An 11,578-nucleotide genomic window follows, 5' to 3' on the forward strand; every position below is an offset into this window, starting at 1 on the left:
ATCGCGAAGAGCTGACTCGACCGACGTTGTCTTGTCCAAATTTCAATACCTAAATTTGTTTGTGATCGTTTTGTGAATTTGTGAAAAGCTATTGGAAATATGTAAACAAAGTAAAAATGAGGAATTTTACATGGGAGATGAATTCTATCGGCAGTATTCTACACTGCTGAAATGCTGGAAATGTGTGATGTGCCTGGAGTGTGGTCGAGTTGGAACCATGCGGTTTTGTTCCAGAATTTAAGTCACAATTTAATTAAGTCAGAATTTCATGTCGAAACTAATTATTTATTTTCTTCCATTAAATTTGAAATTACAATGAATCTCAAGTAGTTTTCTTGGGTGATTCAAAATGATTATGAATAAGTATTGCAACTATGTACGAAAATTTATGTGGCAACTGTGTGAATGGGATAGAGTTGACATTTGTACGAAATTTCATAAGCGTGCATTTGATTTTTTAAATTTCATTACACATTGATTTGACAACTTTCAAAATTGCGCGACTATGTCAAAAAAATGTCAACTCTATTCCACCCACACAGTTGCCACATAAATTTTTGTACATAGTTGCCAGATTTATCCACAATTATTTTGAATCACCCAATATTTACATTTCGATTGCAAAATCGATGTTCAAGCAAACAATCCGATTGTATTGATTCCCAATTTCACAATCACCTGTCACAAGACATTTGTGCATGTAGGCAAATAAATTGGAATAGAAATAAAACAACTACTACATTTGTCGGACAGATCGCGTAACAACACAAAAGTAAAAGCAAATGTAATTTTATTTTAATTTACTGGATTGCGTTTTTCCAGATTTTCCTTCAAATCTTCCAGGTTTTTTTTCAATTGAAAACAAAAAAAAGCATCAAGCAAATATGTAGCTCCTATTGTCAGTTATGATCGAGAGTGCATACAAAAATTATAATTTTTTAAATTTGTCCGAATTTTTCGACTGTCTGTAATTTTCCCGATTTTTTTTTTCCGAAAACTTATCCAAAACCCTAACAAACACAACCAAAAATGAATTACGCATAGCCATCGTTCGAATCCTGAGTTATGGTCTTGAGTTGATCAAAAAGGCACTTTCAGTTTTCCCCGAATTATTTTAATTTATTTTTTCCAGATTTTTCTCCAAATCTTCCAGATTTTTTTTTTCTATTAAAAACTTTCAATTGAGTTATTTCCATCCCGGGGCATATCGAACAGAAAAAAAAAAGAATTAATCAAATATGTCGTTCCTATCGTCAGTTGTGATCGAGAATGCGTACAAAAATTATAATTTTTGCAGTTTGCCCGAATTTTTCGACTTTCCTTTGTAATTGTCCCGATTTTTTTTTCCTGAAAACTTTTTCACGACTATAACGAACAAAACAAAAAAAAAATAATAATGCATATCCATCACAAAAACGCACTTTCAGTTTTTCCCGAATTTTCCAATTTTCCGGGCATCTTTTCCAGTTTTTCTTTACATAAAAACCTCACACGGATTATTACGAACATTAAAAAAAAAAATGCCAAATCGTTCCAGCCATTCCCACAGAAAAAAGCTCTTTCAGTTTTTCCCGAATTCTCCAATTTTCCGGGCAACTTTTCCGATTTTTTTTTCTTTTTAAATCACCCCTGAAGTAAAGCGAACAAAATAAAAAAATAATTATTCAAATCGGTCGAGCGAGACTAACGAACGGCGATTCATTTTTATATACAGTGAACGGCAAAAGTATGGAATAAATTCCTTCAAAATTAAACAAAATTTTTTTCAAAAAAATCTTTGAACAGGTCAATTTTAGTTTATAAAAATACATGTTTTAGTACCAAAGAAAATTCCAAGCAGTCATTTGTTTTCGAGTTACGACGTCATCGATAGTTGTTTTAAATGGAAACCCCATATTTTTTTCTTGATTCTGATAGCCCTTTTAATTGTCTAAATGCCAGTATACATTTTTTTTTACCCTACATAAGGAAATTTTTGAGAAAAAAATAATAAAGTTGGGAAAAATAAATTTTGTAACGAACAAAAACAAGTCAAAAACTGTGTTAGTAAGTACTTAAAATTGTGGAATTAAATGTTCGAATTGCCATCCCCCAGCTTATTCACAATAAGCAAGTTTATGAAGAAATTCCCCCTGTTTTAGTTCTATTTAGTTTTATCCCCGCACCCAATCAAAATTAAAATTTCTGTATGTTGTGTTTCTATTAAATGAGTCATTTTCGAAAACGTTTTGTAAAACAAATAACACATACGAATAAAATTTACAGTAACAGTTGACTGTTTGATTTACTTACTTGATTTTTCGACTTGTTTTTGTTCGTTATAAAATTTATTTTTTCCAAATTTATTATTTTTTTTCTCAAAAATTTCCTTATGTAAGATAACAAAATTTTTGTACTGTCGTTTAGACAATTAAGAGGGCTATCAGAATGAAGAAAAAAAATAGGGGGTTTCCATTTAAAAAAAACTATCGATGACGTCATAACTCGAAAACAAATTACTGCTTGGAATTTTCTTTGGTACTAAACATGTATTTTTATAAACTAAAATTGACCTGTTCAAAGATTTTTTTGAAAAAAATTTTGTTTAATTAATAAGGAATTTATTCCATACTTTTGCCGCTCACTGTATATAGAAGATAGAAGATAGAAGATTACAGTTTGGATATTCTAAATTGGCAGAAGCAAGATGTTGTTAACTGGTTCGGTTGTGCGGAAGGAACAAAGTTTCAGCGCCGCGTTTTTTGAAAATATCTTGGTCAGTGGCGAGTGCAAATTCATAGAATAATAATTTGTCCAAAATTATATAATTACATTCAAAACTGTACAAAACTTAAAGTATACTTTCCACTCATTTCCACCAAGAATGGCACGGATTAATTAGGCAAATATACCTAATTGTTTTGTTATGGACCCATCTTTATCTGAAACGATCCGCTTAGGAAATAATGTACCTACTGCAAATCCAAGATTGAGATTATAATTTTAATACTCGTATTATTCCAGAAATAGGTTTACAACTAACGGAACTTGTTGCTGCATTTACCCCAATATCAGTTCTAATATGATAAAAAAGCCAGTTCGTAAACACTAACAGCAAAATACTAAAGACCAGCAACACCAAACAGAACTAGCATCAACTAAATTAATAAAATGTTTGTTATTAAAGTTACTTTTAAACTGTGAGACTCTTGACATTGCACTTTGACAACTTCACTGAATTAGTGACATTCCCCCCTAAAGTGGCGCCGTGGAGAACACAGGCCCTAAAGCTTCGCCCAGGCAGATGTATAGTGAAATATGTCAATCATCAAGACGGCGGTGCTCCAATCTAACCAAATTTATGGCAACCTAGTAACGAATATCCCTAAATCCCAGGACGTAATTTATTTTTGACACGAGAGTAATGGTAGTTTATTTAATGAGTTCGTGTGTAGATTGGGTCTTTTTTGGCACTAGTGGGCCAATTTAAAACGCGAGTGAAACGAGCGTTTTAAAGGCCCACGAGTTCCAAAAAAGGCCCAATTTACACACGAACGAGTTGAATACAACGTTTTTTTGTTCGACGAGCCCCTTAAAGGCTCCAAATCGCTTAAAATCTTTAAAATTAGCTTGACGTTTCGTTTCGTTTAAAAAGTTAGGTTATGGGTCACGTCATTTGTTCTGTCAAAACTGGTCCAATTCAAAGTATAGTGAAACTAAATGTGTTTAATTATTTTCAAGAAAAAAGCAAAGTTGCACTACACAAATACGAAAAGGCAGTTGAACGTAACAATGAAATAATTTTGCATTTTGCTACTCATCCTCGTCATCGTCGCTGTTTTCTAAGTCCGAATCCGAATCTTCAACCAAATTAACAATATTTGTGGATATGTCATGGATGCTAAAGTTTCCCATAAGCCTTGTTCTTGTCCTTTATTTAAAATTCTATACATACTTCTGGGACTGAAGCCTGTGCAGCACTTAGGAAGAGTTTGATTTTAGATTAGGATTTACCGAAAAAACATTCGCCACTGCTTCTACAATTTTGTACTTTACGTATTTACGTTTCCATTGTCTCCATGAGTAATTTCTTTCTTAATTTTGTTGAAAGCCTTTAAAATGTGCTGCTTCGTCTGCTTGCTTATTGATGCTTTACTCCGTTTTGGAAATTCATTCATTTTGGCAGTGACAGCAATATGACATTTTAAATCATTGCTAAAGTGCGTCTATCGATATTCTAAAACGACCTTTTGCTTCCTTCAGTGGTTTATTGCCCGCTAACAAAGATTGTCGTAAAAGTGGTGAGTAACCGATCCTCAATAATCCGCAGGTACCATCGAGAGTTTTTGTTACAGGGTAGGTAAATAATCCCCTAGGAATGAGACCATCATAAACGACCCAAAATGTTAATTAGTGTTTAAAAAGTCGTTTCAAAATATCGATAGACACCGTAGAGGGATATGGAGGGAGCACTGCCTATGCTGGCAAAGGAAGCGGCACGTCGCGAGACCTGTGCGGAGACCTTTTATGACGCCTTTTAAAATGACCGCCAGTACTTCGTGAAAAATTATGACGAGGGTCGTTGGGCATCAGATGCTTCATAGGCGTCGATGTGCCCTCATTTTACTGGATTTGGTTTTTTTACACGTGAACCGGTTGGTGAATTGTCTTTGTATTTTTTCAGTTGTATAACTCTGATCTATTTTTATTTTGAACTAAATATTTACGGTCGTCTTCCTACAATTCCTACAAAAATTGTCCCAGAAAAAAAGTTAAAGGGACGCCACTGGAAAGATGAAATATCTGTGTTAACTTCGGTTTCGCTCGGCTCATCTGGAGACCTTTTATTAGGTCTACAGAAAAGCGCGGTCGTAGCCACTTTTTTGAAGAGTGCTCCCTCCATATCCCTCTACGATAGACACAGTTAGTTCGTCATTAACTCATTACAAAAATGAATATACCTAAATTATTATAAAATTCAAAACTTCGACCGGACATAAAATTTTGTTTGTACCACGGGCATAATTAGCGTTTGTGACCCTAGCCTGTTATGGCTCTCGACTGACGTCTCGAGCCCTAATGTCACGCCGCGGGCCACAAACGCCTTCATTACGCCCTTAATACATAATTAGCTATTTATGCACCAAGGGCGTTACAACGATGATTACGCCCGGAGAACGATGAATCCAGCTCGAGGGCTTTAGCCCGAGAGATGGATATCGTTCGATGGGCGTAATAATTCGGTGACGCCGTGGTCCATACAAGATTTTATTTTTCACTATACGTGTTCTTAAAAAAAAAAAAAATTGGCATCTTTGCAATTATGAATTGATGAGGGCGTTATGAATTCATTACGCCCGCTTATTCTTATTACGCCCTGTTTTATTCCCCGGTTGTTATGGAGATGTTTACGTATTTCGTATCCTAGGAGTTATCATGCAATTATACTAAAGTGAAAAATAATAGCTATTTATTTTTCACTTTAATATAATTGGATGATAACTCTTAGGATAGGTACGAAATACGTACACATGTCATAACAACCGGGGAATAATAACAGGGCGTAATAAGAATAAACGGGCGTAATGAATTCATAACGGCCTCATCAATTCATAATTGCAGAGATGCCAGTTTTTTTTTTAAGAACACGTATAGTGAAAAATAAAATCTTGTATGCACCAAGACGTCACCGAATGATTACGCCCTTCGTGCATAAATAACTATTACAAAATTACTAACGAAATTGACAATAGTGCGAATATTTAAAAATGAAACGTCATATGACAGGACCTGACGCCAATGTAACAAAAAAATATCCTGGCCTGCTGCGTGTTTAAAACAATCGTGAAGGGGTGACAATTAAACTCGAAAAATTGGCACGATAAAATCAACTCCGACCTACGCCCTCGTGGTTTTATTGTGCCAATTTTTCTCGTCTAATTGCTAAGCAATACGTGTTCGTTGCAAAAATAACTATCTTTGTTCGACGAGCCCCTCAAGGTTCCAGATCGCTTAAAATCTTTAAAATTAGCTTGACGTTTCGTTTTGACAAATTGTGATATTTATCAAAATCCGTTCACACAGGAGAAAATTCTCAAATTCTGACAGTATCGAACAAAAATAGTAAGTTTTAATTCTTAACAACAAATTTACAAATCAAAATGTTTGCTTTGTGTGTCGGTCTTGTGTTTTGAGTCTGTTTTTTGCTTGGAGTCCGCTCTGTGTCTGAAATCCTGGTAATCAAACGCACGTTTCTCTTCCTCTTCTGAATCTCCCATGAAGAGGCTGGTGGCGTCAGAAACGTTTCCTTTGAAATACACCATTGACCCCGTCGTATCTGTACTCGGCGATTGCCAGTCGCTTATGCTCGAACCTGCTTTCGAAGCAGCAGAAGCAGCACCAGGTCTGGAAGCTCTACTCGTGCTGCTCGTCATTTTCCTCATTCGATTTCGGCGGCGATTTCTAGAACGGCGTTGTTGCACCACATGCTGAAGGCATCTGGAAGATGATCCGGTAGCAACCTAAAGAAATGCAGAGTGAAGAAAAGAAAAAGGAAGACAAAATGGACAAAATGAAGAAAAAAAAGATTGATTGTTTACCAGTTCGCATGTCTCTTCTGCAAGCATCATCACATCGTACTCGTCGACATCCTTCTCAGGAATAATTAACAATTTAGTTATGACGTCAATCGCGAGGTTCATCAGGCTGCTCGTGGGGAGAATTAGTTTTTGAACTGTTCTGCGAACACCATCCAAAGTGTTAGGTTTAGAATTAAAAGTAGGTTAATTGTTGAACCTGGGAATACAACAAGGAGCTACGAACAGTTCTCTGGTATTAAAGTCTGCAGCCACACCGTCAATCAATATCACATCTTGGATCATTTCAGTCACCGCAAAAATTTTGTAGTTGGATAGGTTGGGCATAAAGGCTCGTTCTAGAGCGTACTTGATCTGGTCTTGGGAAAAAGCTTGATACGCCGGAACGGACATCAGAAGAGGTATCGCGATCTTGATGCTCACCTCTTTCCAAATTCTGCACTCGAGCCTGTCAACAAGTCGCATAATTGGGATTTCAAGAGCGGGAAGTACTGACCCTATAATCGGATCGGAATTTAACTCCATGGCTCTTCTAATGACTCCGTTGCTCAAGACATACACCTGACTGTGTGCGTCCGCTGTGATGATAGAATTGTAGGGCCTCCCAGTCAGAGTACTCAATTCTCCAATGCAGTTTCCCGAAACTATGTAATCCACTACAGATTCTTCGTATTGGGTACAAGAGAGATAGTCAGCGATGGGCAAGCGTCCGTAGTCGTGCAGACTTTCAAGGACGTTCGTATCCGGAGTGTATTTTATCATGAAAAGTCCTTTGGAAAGTTATTATGAGGTTATGAGGTCGTGATTTGGGAAACCTGTGACTACGATGTAGATACCATCGGCGACGTTTCCCAAGCCGAATACGACATCCCCTGGTTCAAACTTCTTCACGGTCACATTCTCAAAAAGAAAGTCGATCACGACTTCATCGTCAGCCATCCACGCCACCTCTTTGAAAATCACTTTAGGAGGGCTCGGTTGTACCGCCGTTATCGAGTTGACCTTCTTGTACAACTCGGTCAGCGAAGCCATCAACTTCTCTTGTTCGTAAGTGTCGACCCAACCTGTGAATCGTTATTTTTCGTAACGCTGCCAAATGTACTAACCTGAAGATCTCAACTGATCGATCGCCTCTCTCATGCTGTTGAGTATCGTGCGGATGGCTTGAATAGTCTTGACAGTGATCGCAATCCAAGGCTTCTCTTTCTGGACCATTCCCAGTAGTTTTGTGACCGTCACTCGGTCCGTCTCGATCTTGTGCTTCACCTCCTCTTTGATTTTCTTGTTGTCGATCATGTAAGGAAGCATTTCCAAGACTTCGGTCTCTCCTACTGCGTAACTCTTACCTAGTTCGTACGTAAATGACATTTTTTTATCTATCAAAGAATCTAAGTATTTGATCAGTTTCGGATAAAAAACACGGAGGTAACGAAGGAATCTCACGAATCGCACCAGGCGCAAAACGTCCATGATTTGTCGGATGATGAGCATCGAGCCCACGTCTACGTTGTGATAGGGAGTTGTCAAGTCATGGATGTGGTAAATAGTGTCTAGTATTACCGCCATCATTGCAAAGAAGTCTACTATGTTCCATCCAGATCTGAAACGAACCGTCGAGCGAAAATAACGGTTATAATCTTTGCTCACTTGAAATATTTGCGAAATCCGTCCGGCCAAATGTGCAGCCAAGAGTTGGCCAAAATCTTCATCACAAATTCCCCGATGTAATGGATGCAGAAAAATAAATCCGTCGCTACAATTACATAATGCAAAGAAATGTCGTGCGGTGGTTTTGCTGCATCGGATATCAAGGAAGGATGGTAGTACTGGTCGATTCCGACAAAAATCGCGTTTAAGACGGTCACGACGAAGAAGTAACGTTCAAAAGCATTGCTCTGGACAACGTGATAGCAAAGTCGCCTCCAGTACTCCTGAGGTGGTCTGCCCAAAATTTTATGATCATGGGACAAAGTCTTGACACGCTTCCTGATAAAGCCGCTCAACCAACCCTTCAAAACGAATGAGTCGTCTTGTTTGGTGCACAGCCGGGGAAACAAACCTCTTCGTTGAATTTCTTCTGTAGGCCTTCGAGTGCGATTGTGGCTTCGTCTGTATCCATCGCCAGTTCGACCGCTTGACTTAAGATACGTATGGCTTCTTTGGACATCATTCCGTTCTCGTATTGTCTCGAATAGGACATCTTCTTCGCCTTGAGCACCCTCATCTTGGCCTCTCTGGAAGACAAGAACGATCGAGTCTAACAGCTTTTGAAAAGTTTCTAGTCCAAAACCTGGTCATTTCTTTCATCTCCTTGGCTGTCGGTTCTGGAGCTATCTCTTTTTTACAATCTGGACAATACGAAAACCGGTATCCCATGAAGAAACCGTCGTCGTCCTCCGCTTCTAAACCGATCTTGTATGGGTGCTTGATGGTAGTGGCGGCAATGACAGTTGCCCAATTCGTGTCGGCCAAGAACCTGTTTCGTGTCAGTCATTTTGCCCAAAAAGCTAACACTCACCTGTCCATCTTAAGTATTGCTATAGTTCTCTCTCGTTTGTTGAAAATATGTTTCATGCAGTTATTCATGTTGACTTGCCTCGCCATGGAGATCTTCGTCAGCCCCATAAAATTTAGCACCGTTCGCAAAAAAGATCCATTAATTAGGAGCGCCAAGACGTAAACGCTGAAGTAATGAGACAAAAACTTTCTAGCTATCGGATCAGTTTCGCTTTTGACATGAACTAAAAAGATCCCGAGTATTAAACTGAAAGGAGCCTTCAGTCCTGCCCACACGCACACTATCATGTTCTTCAGGTTCATACCGTAGCCTAGTCTGCTCAAAATAGGCGAGAAGAGAAGGAAACACACGAAACGGATCAGGTAATACATCAAATAAGTGACCAAGATCAGTACGCCGTCTGTCCAATTCAGGAGAGGTATCGAATGCATTGCCATAAATATGGCCGCCCACAAAATGATAACTATATCCATGAGGACGCCAACCACTTTCCACATGTTTGTTAGGAACTTGTCGATGTCTTGAGGTAGTGACGTTCGTTCTAATCCCATCATGATCCCAACCATCAGGACCGACGTCACTCCGTATCCGGAGATGTAAGCCTCCGAAATGGCGTACGTAAACAACGGAATCCCGAAGCACATCACTAGGATACTAAGGCGATCTGTGGACATTTTTCGGAGGAGGATCTTGCCGATGTAACCGGCGCCGTAGCCCATGAGTAGACCTAACAAAGAAGCCCTTATTACCGTCGTAATCATTGACCTCCACAACTGAATGCCTTTAGAAGCAAGACCACAACTTCCTTTACTCACCCACGCCTAAGAAACGTAAAGTCAACAAAGAGAACTGATACCAATGGATCACCTTTGATACCATATATCCAAACAGGAACTTAGTGATGGCGAAACCAAGAATAGTACTGATGAGGCCTTCGCTCTCTAAGAGGACGCCAAGATGGCGAGTCCGTGTCGACTGCTGCTTCAGCAAGTAGATCACAGGAGTGGGGTAGATGGGCGCGAGGTTTATCCCGAAAACTAAACCTATTAAAATGCTCCACGTCGGATCGATTATCAGCTTCATTGTCACCCCCACACAGAAGCGCTGATTAATGACACTGAAAGAGATCGTTCTTGCAATGTCTTCGCTTAAGAGAACACAACGGTACCGGGTATGGCGATAACCAGGATTTGCGGAAGAGTTTTTAAGAAAATGTGAATATCCAGACAGAATGAAATGCTGAAAGTTGTAATTGGAAGATAAACGTACGCCATGTCTTCTGGATTTACGAGCATGTAGTCGGTGGCTTTCGCAAGGATATTGGAGTGTAAACAAGATATCCCCCAAATTAATCCAAGAAAAGAGATCAACAAAGCAGAAGGAAGTTGCACACTGTATTTCTGGAAATTTTCGAATTTCATGTCATTTAAAAATAAGAATTATTGCTTTACTTACCGTAAGGACACTTCGTATAACACAAGATATCACAATACCACTGAAAATGATCATCAGCCCCATGTAGGGGGGAAAATGTTGACCATAATCTGTTAGAGTGTCGGTATCGTTACCGCAATTTATCTCCTGGATCAAGATTAAAATTGTCAACAACTTGAACGTACACATTTTTACAATTCTAAGTATATGATGTAGTGATTTCACTTCTCCAGATGTAAAAGTGTAGAGTAAATAAATTTTGTTTTTCGTTTTCTAAGATCACTACAATCTTTTAATAATAATGTCAAGTCAAATATTTGATGTAAATGAAATCTAATTCTGTTTTGAAGAATCAAATTTTAGCTCAATTTCTGACGTTAAGAGACGTCACATTTTTCATAACTGTCAAGTAAGACAGTAATGTAAAGTAGTTACGTAAAGAGTTTACATAATTGGCCATGTTTTAAAGCATGCATACAATTAACCGAATAATTAATTAATGATGATAAGTCAAGGTACATTATTTTAAACGTTTGAAACGAAATTATTACAAACACAATTCGTAAATTTGTAGATGTAGATACTTTCAGTGTTTGTAAGGTCTGAAATTATGCTAGCAGAGCCTTTTCGTTGATGGTTCGCACCAGTCTTCAAACTTCTTATGGACTACAGCGTATCTTATTCTAGACTCTTCCGGGATTAAACTACCGATAGCAGCATTGGCGGAGTCTTGAATATCGGAGGGTACTTCCATATCGCTGTTTGAAGACATTTTTGAGAATTAAGTACTGATGACTTCTTGTGAAAATTCTATATTTGCTTATTTTAGTGCAATCTTATTCCTACAGCAACGATAGCCACAAGCCCATCGTGATAGTTGGGTCCATGATGTTTCGCCACTAGCCGTTTCACCACTGGGCCAGTTTGCTGCCAGCCCTTTCGCCACTAGCCCAGTTCGCCGCCGAAAAAAAAACACATTTGAATCTTAAATAAGTTTTAATTGGTAAAATTGATAATTGTGTGCTATATTAGTTCTAACACCAAAATCAAG

General features: G+C 38.3%; 1 protein-coding gene across 2 annotated transcripts; it reads right to left on the reverse strand.

Moving 5' to 3' along the window:
- Nucleotides 1–6,089: 6,089 nt before the first annotated feature.
- On the reverse strand, nucleotides 6,090–10,911 carry LOC138123514 (sperm-specific sodium:proton exchanger-like). 2 transcript variants are annotated; one of them, XM_069038273.1, is made up of 13 exons: nucleotides 10,549–10,911; nucleotides 10,252–10,493; nucleotides 9,909–10,210; nucleotides 9,094–9,820; nucleotides 8,866–9,051; nucleotides 8,635–8,809; nucleotides 8,223–8,584; nucleotides 7,682–8,175; nucleotides 7,391–7,639; nucleotides 7,072–7,345; nucleotides 6,775–7,023; nucleotides 6,579–6,717; nucleotides 6,090–6,500 (listed from the first exon to the last, which is right to left on the reverse strand). In XM_069038273.1, exons 1-13 carry the CDS (start codon nucleotides 10,714–10,716, stop codon nucleotides 6,129–6,131), a joined length of 3,939 nt encoding a protein of 1,312 aa, XP_068894374.1. In that variant the 5' UTR covers nucleotides 10,717–10,911; the 3' UTR covers nucleotides 6,090–6,128. The 2 variants fall into 2 exon arrangements, with proteins under 2 accessions (XP_068894374.1, XP_068894373.1); XM_069038272.1 differs by lacking the exon at nucleotides 10,549–10,911 and having other exon boundaries at nucleotides 10,262–10,346.
- Between the last annotated feature and the right edge of the window lie 667 nt (nucleotides 10,912–11,578).

Source organism: Tenebrio molitor, chromosome 2 (genome assembly GCF_963966145.1).
Source record: "Tenebrio molitor chromosome 2, icTenMoli1.1, whole genome shotgun sequence".
Taxonomy (NCBI): Eukaryota; Metazoa; Arthropoda; class Insecta; order Coleoptera; family Tenebrionidae; genus Tenebrio; species Tenebrio molitor.

Excerpts from the sequence above, each read along its gene's own strand:
- LOC138123514 (XM_069038273.1), bottom strand. The coding sequence starts at position 10,716 with ATGTGTACGTTCAAGTTGTTGACAATTTTAATCTTGATCCAGGAGATA. Across the intron at positions 9,052-9,093 it reads GCAATACTTAAGATGGACAG|GTTCTTGGCCGACACGAATT; the intron begins GTGAGTGTTAGC and ends GACACGAAACAG. Across the intron at positions 6,501-6,578 it reads CAGAAGAGACATGCGAACTG|GTTGCTACCGGATCATCTTC; the intron begins GTAAACAATCAA and ends GCATTTCTTTAG.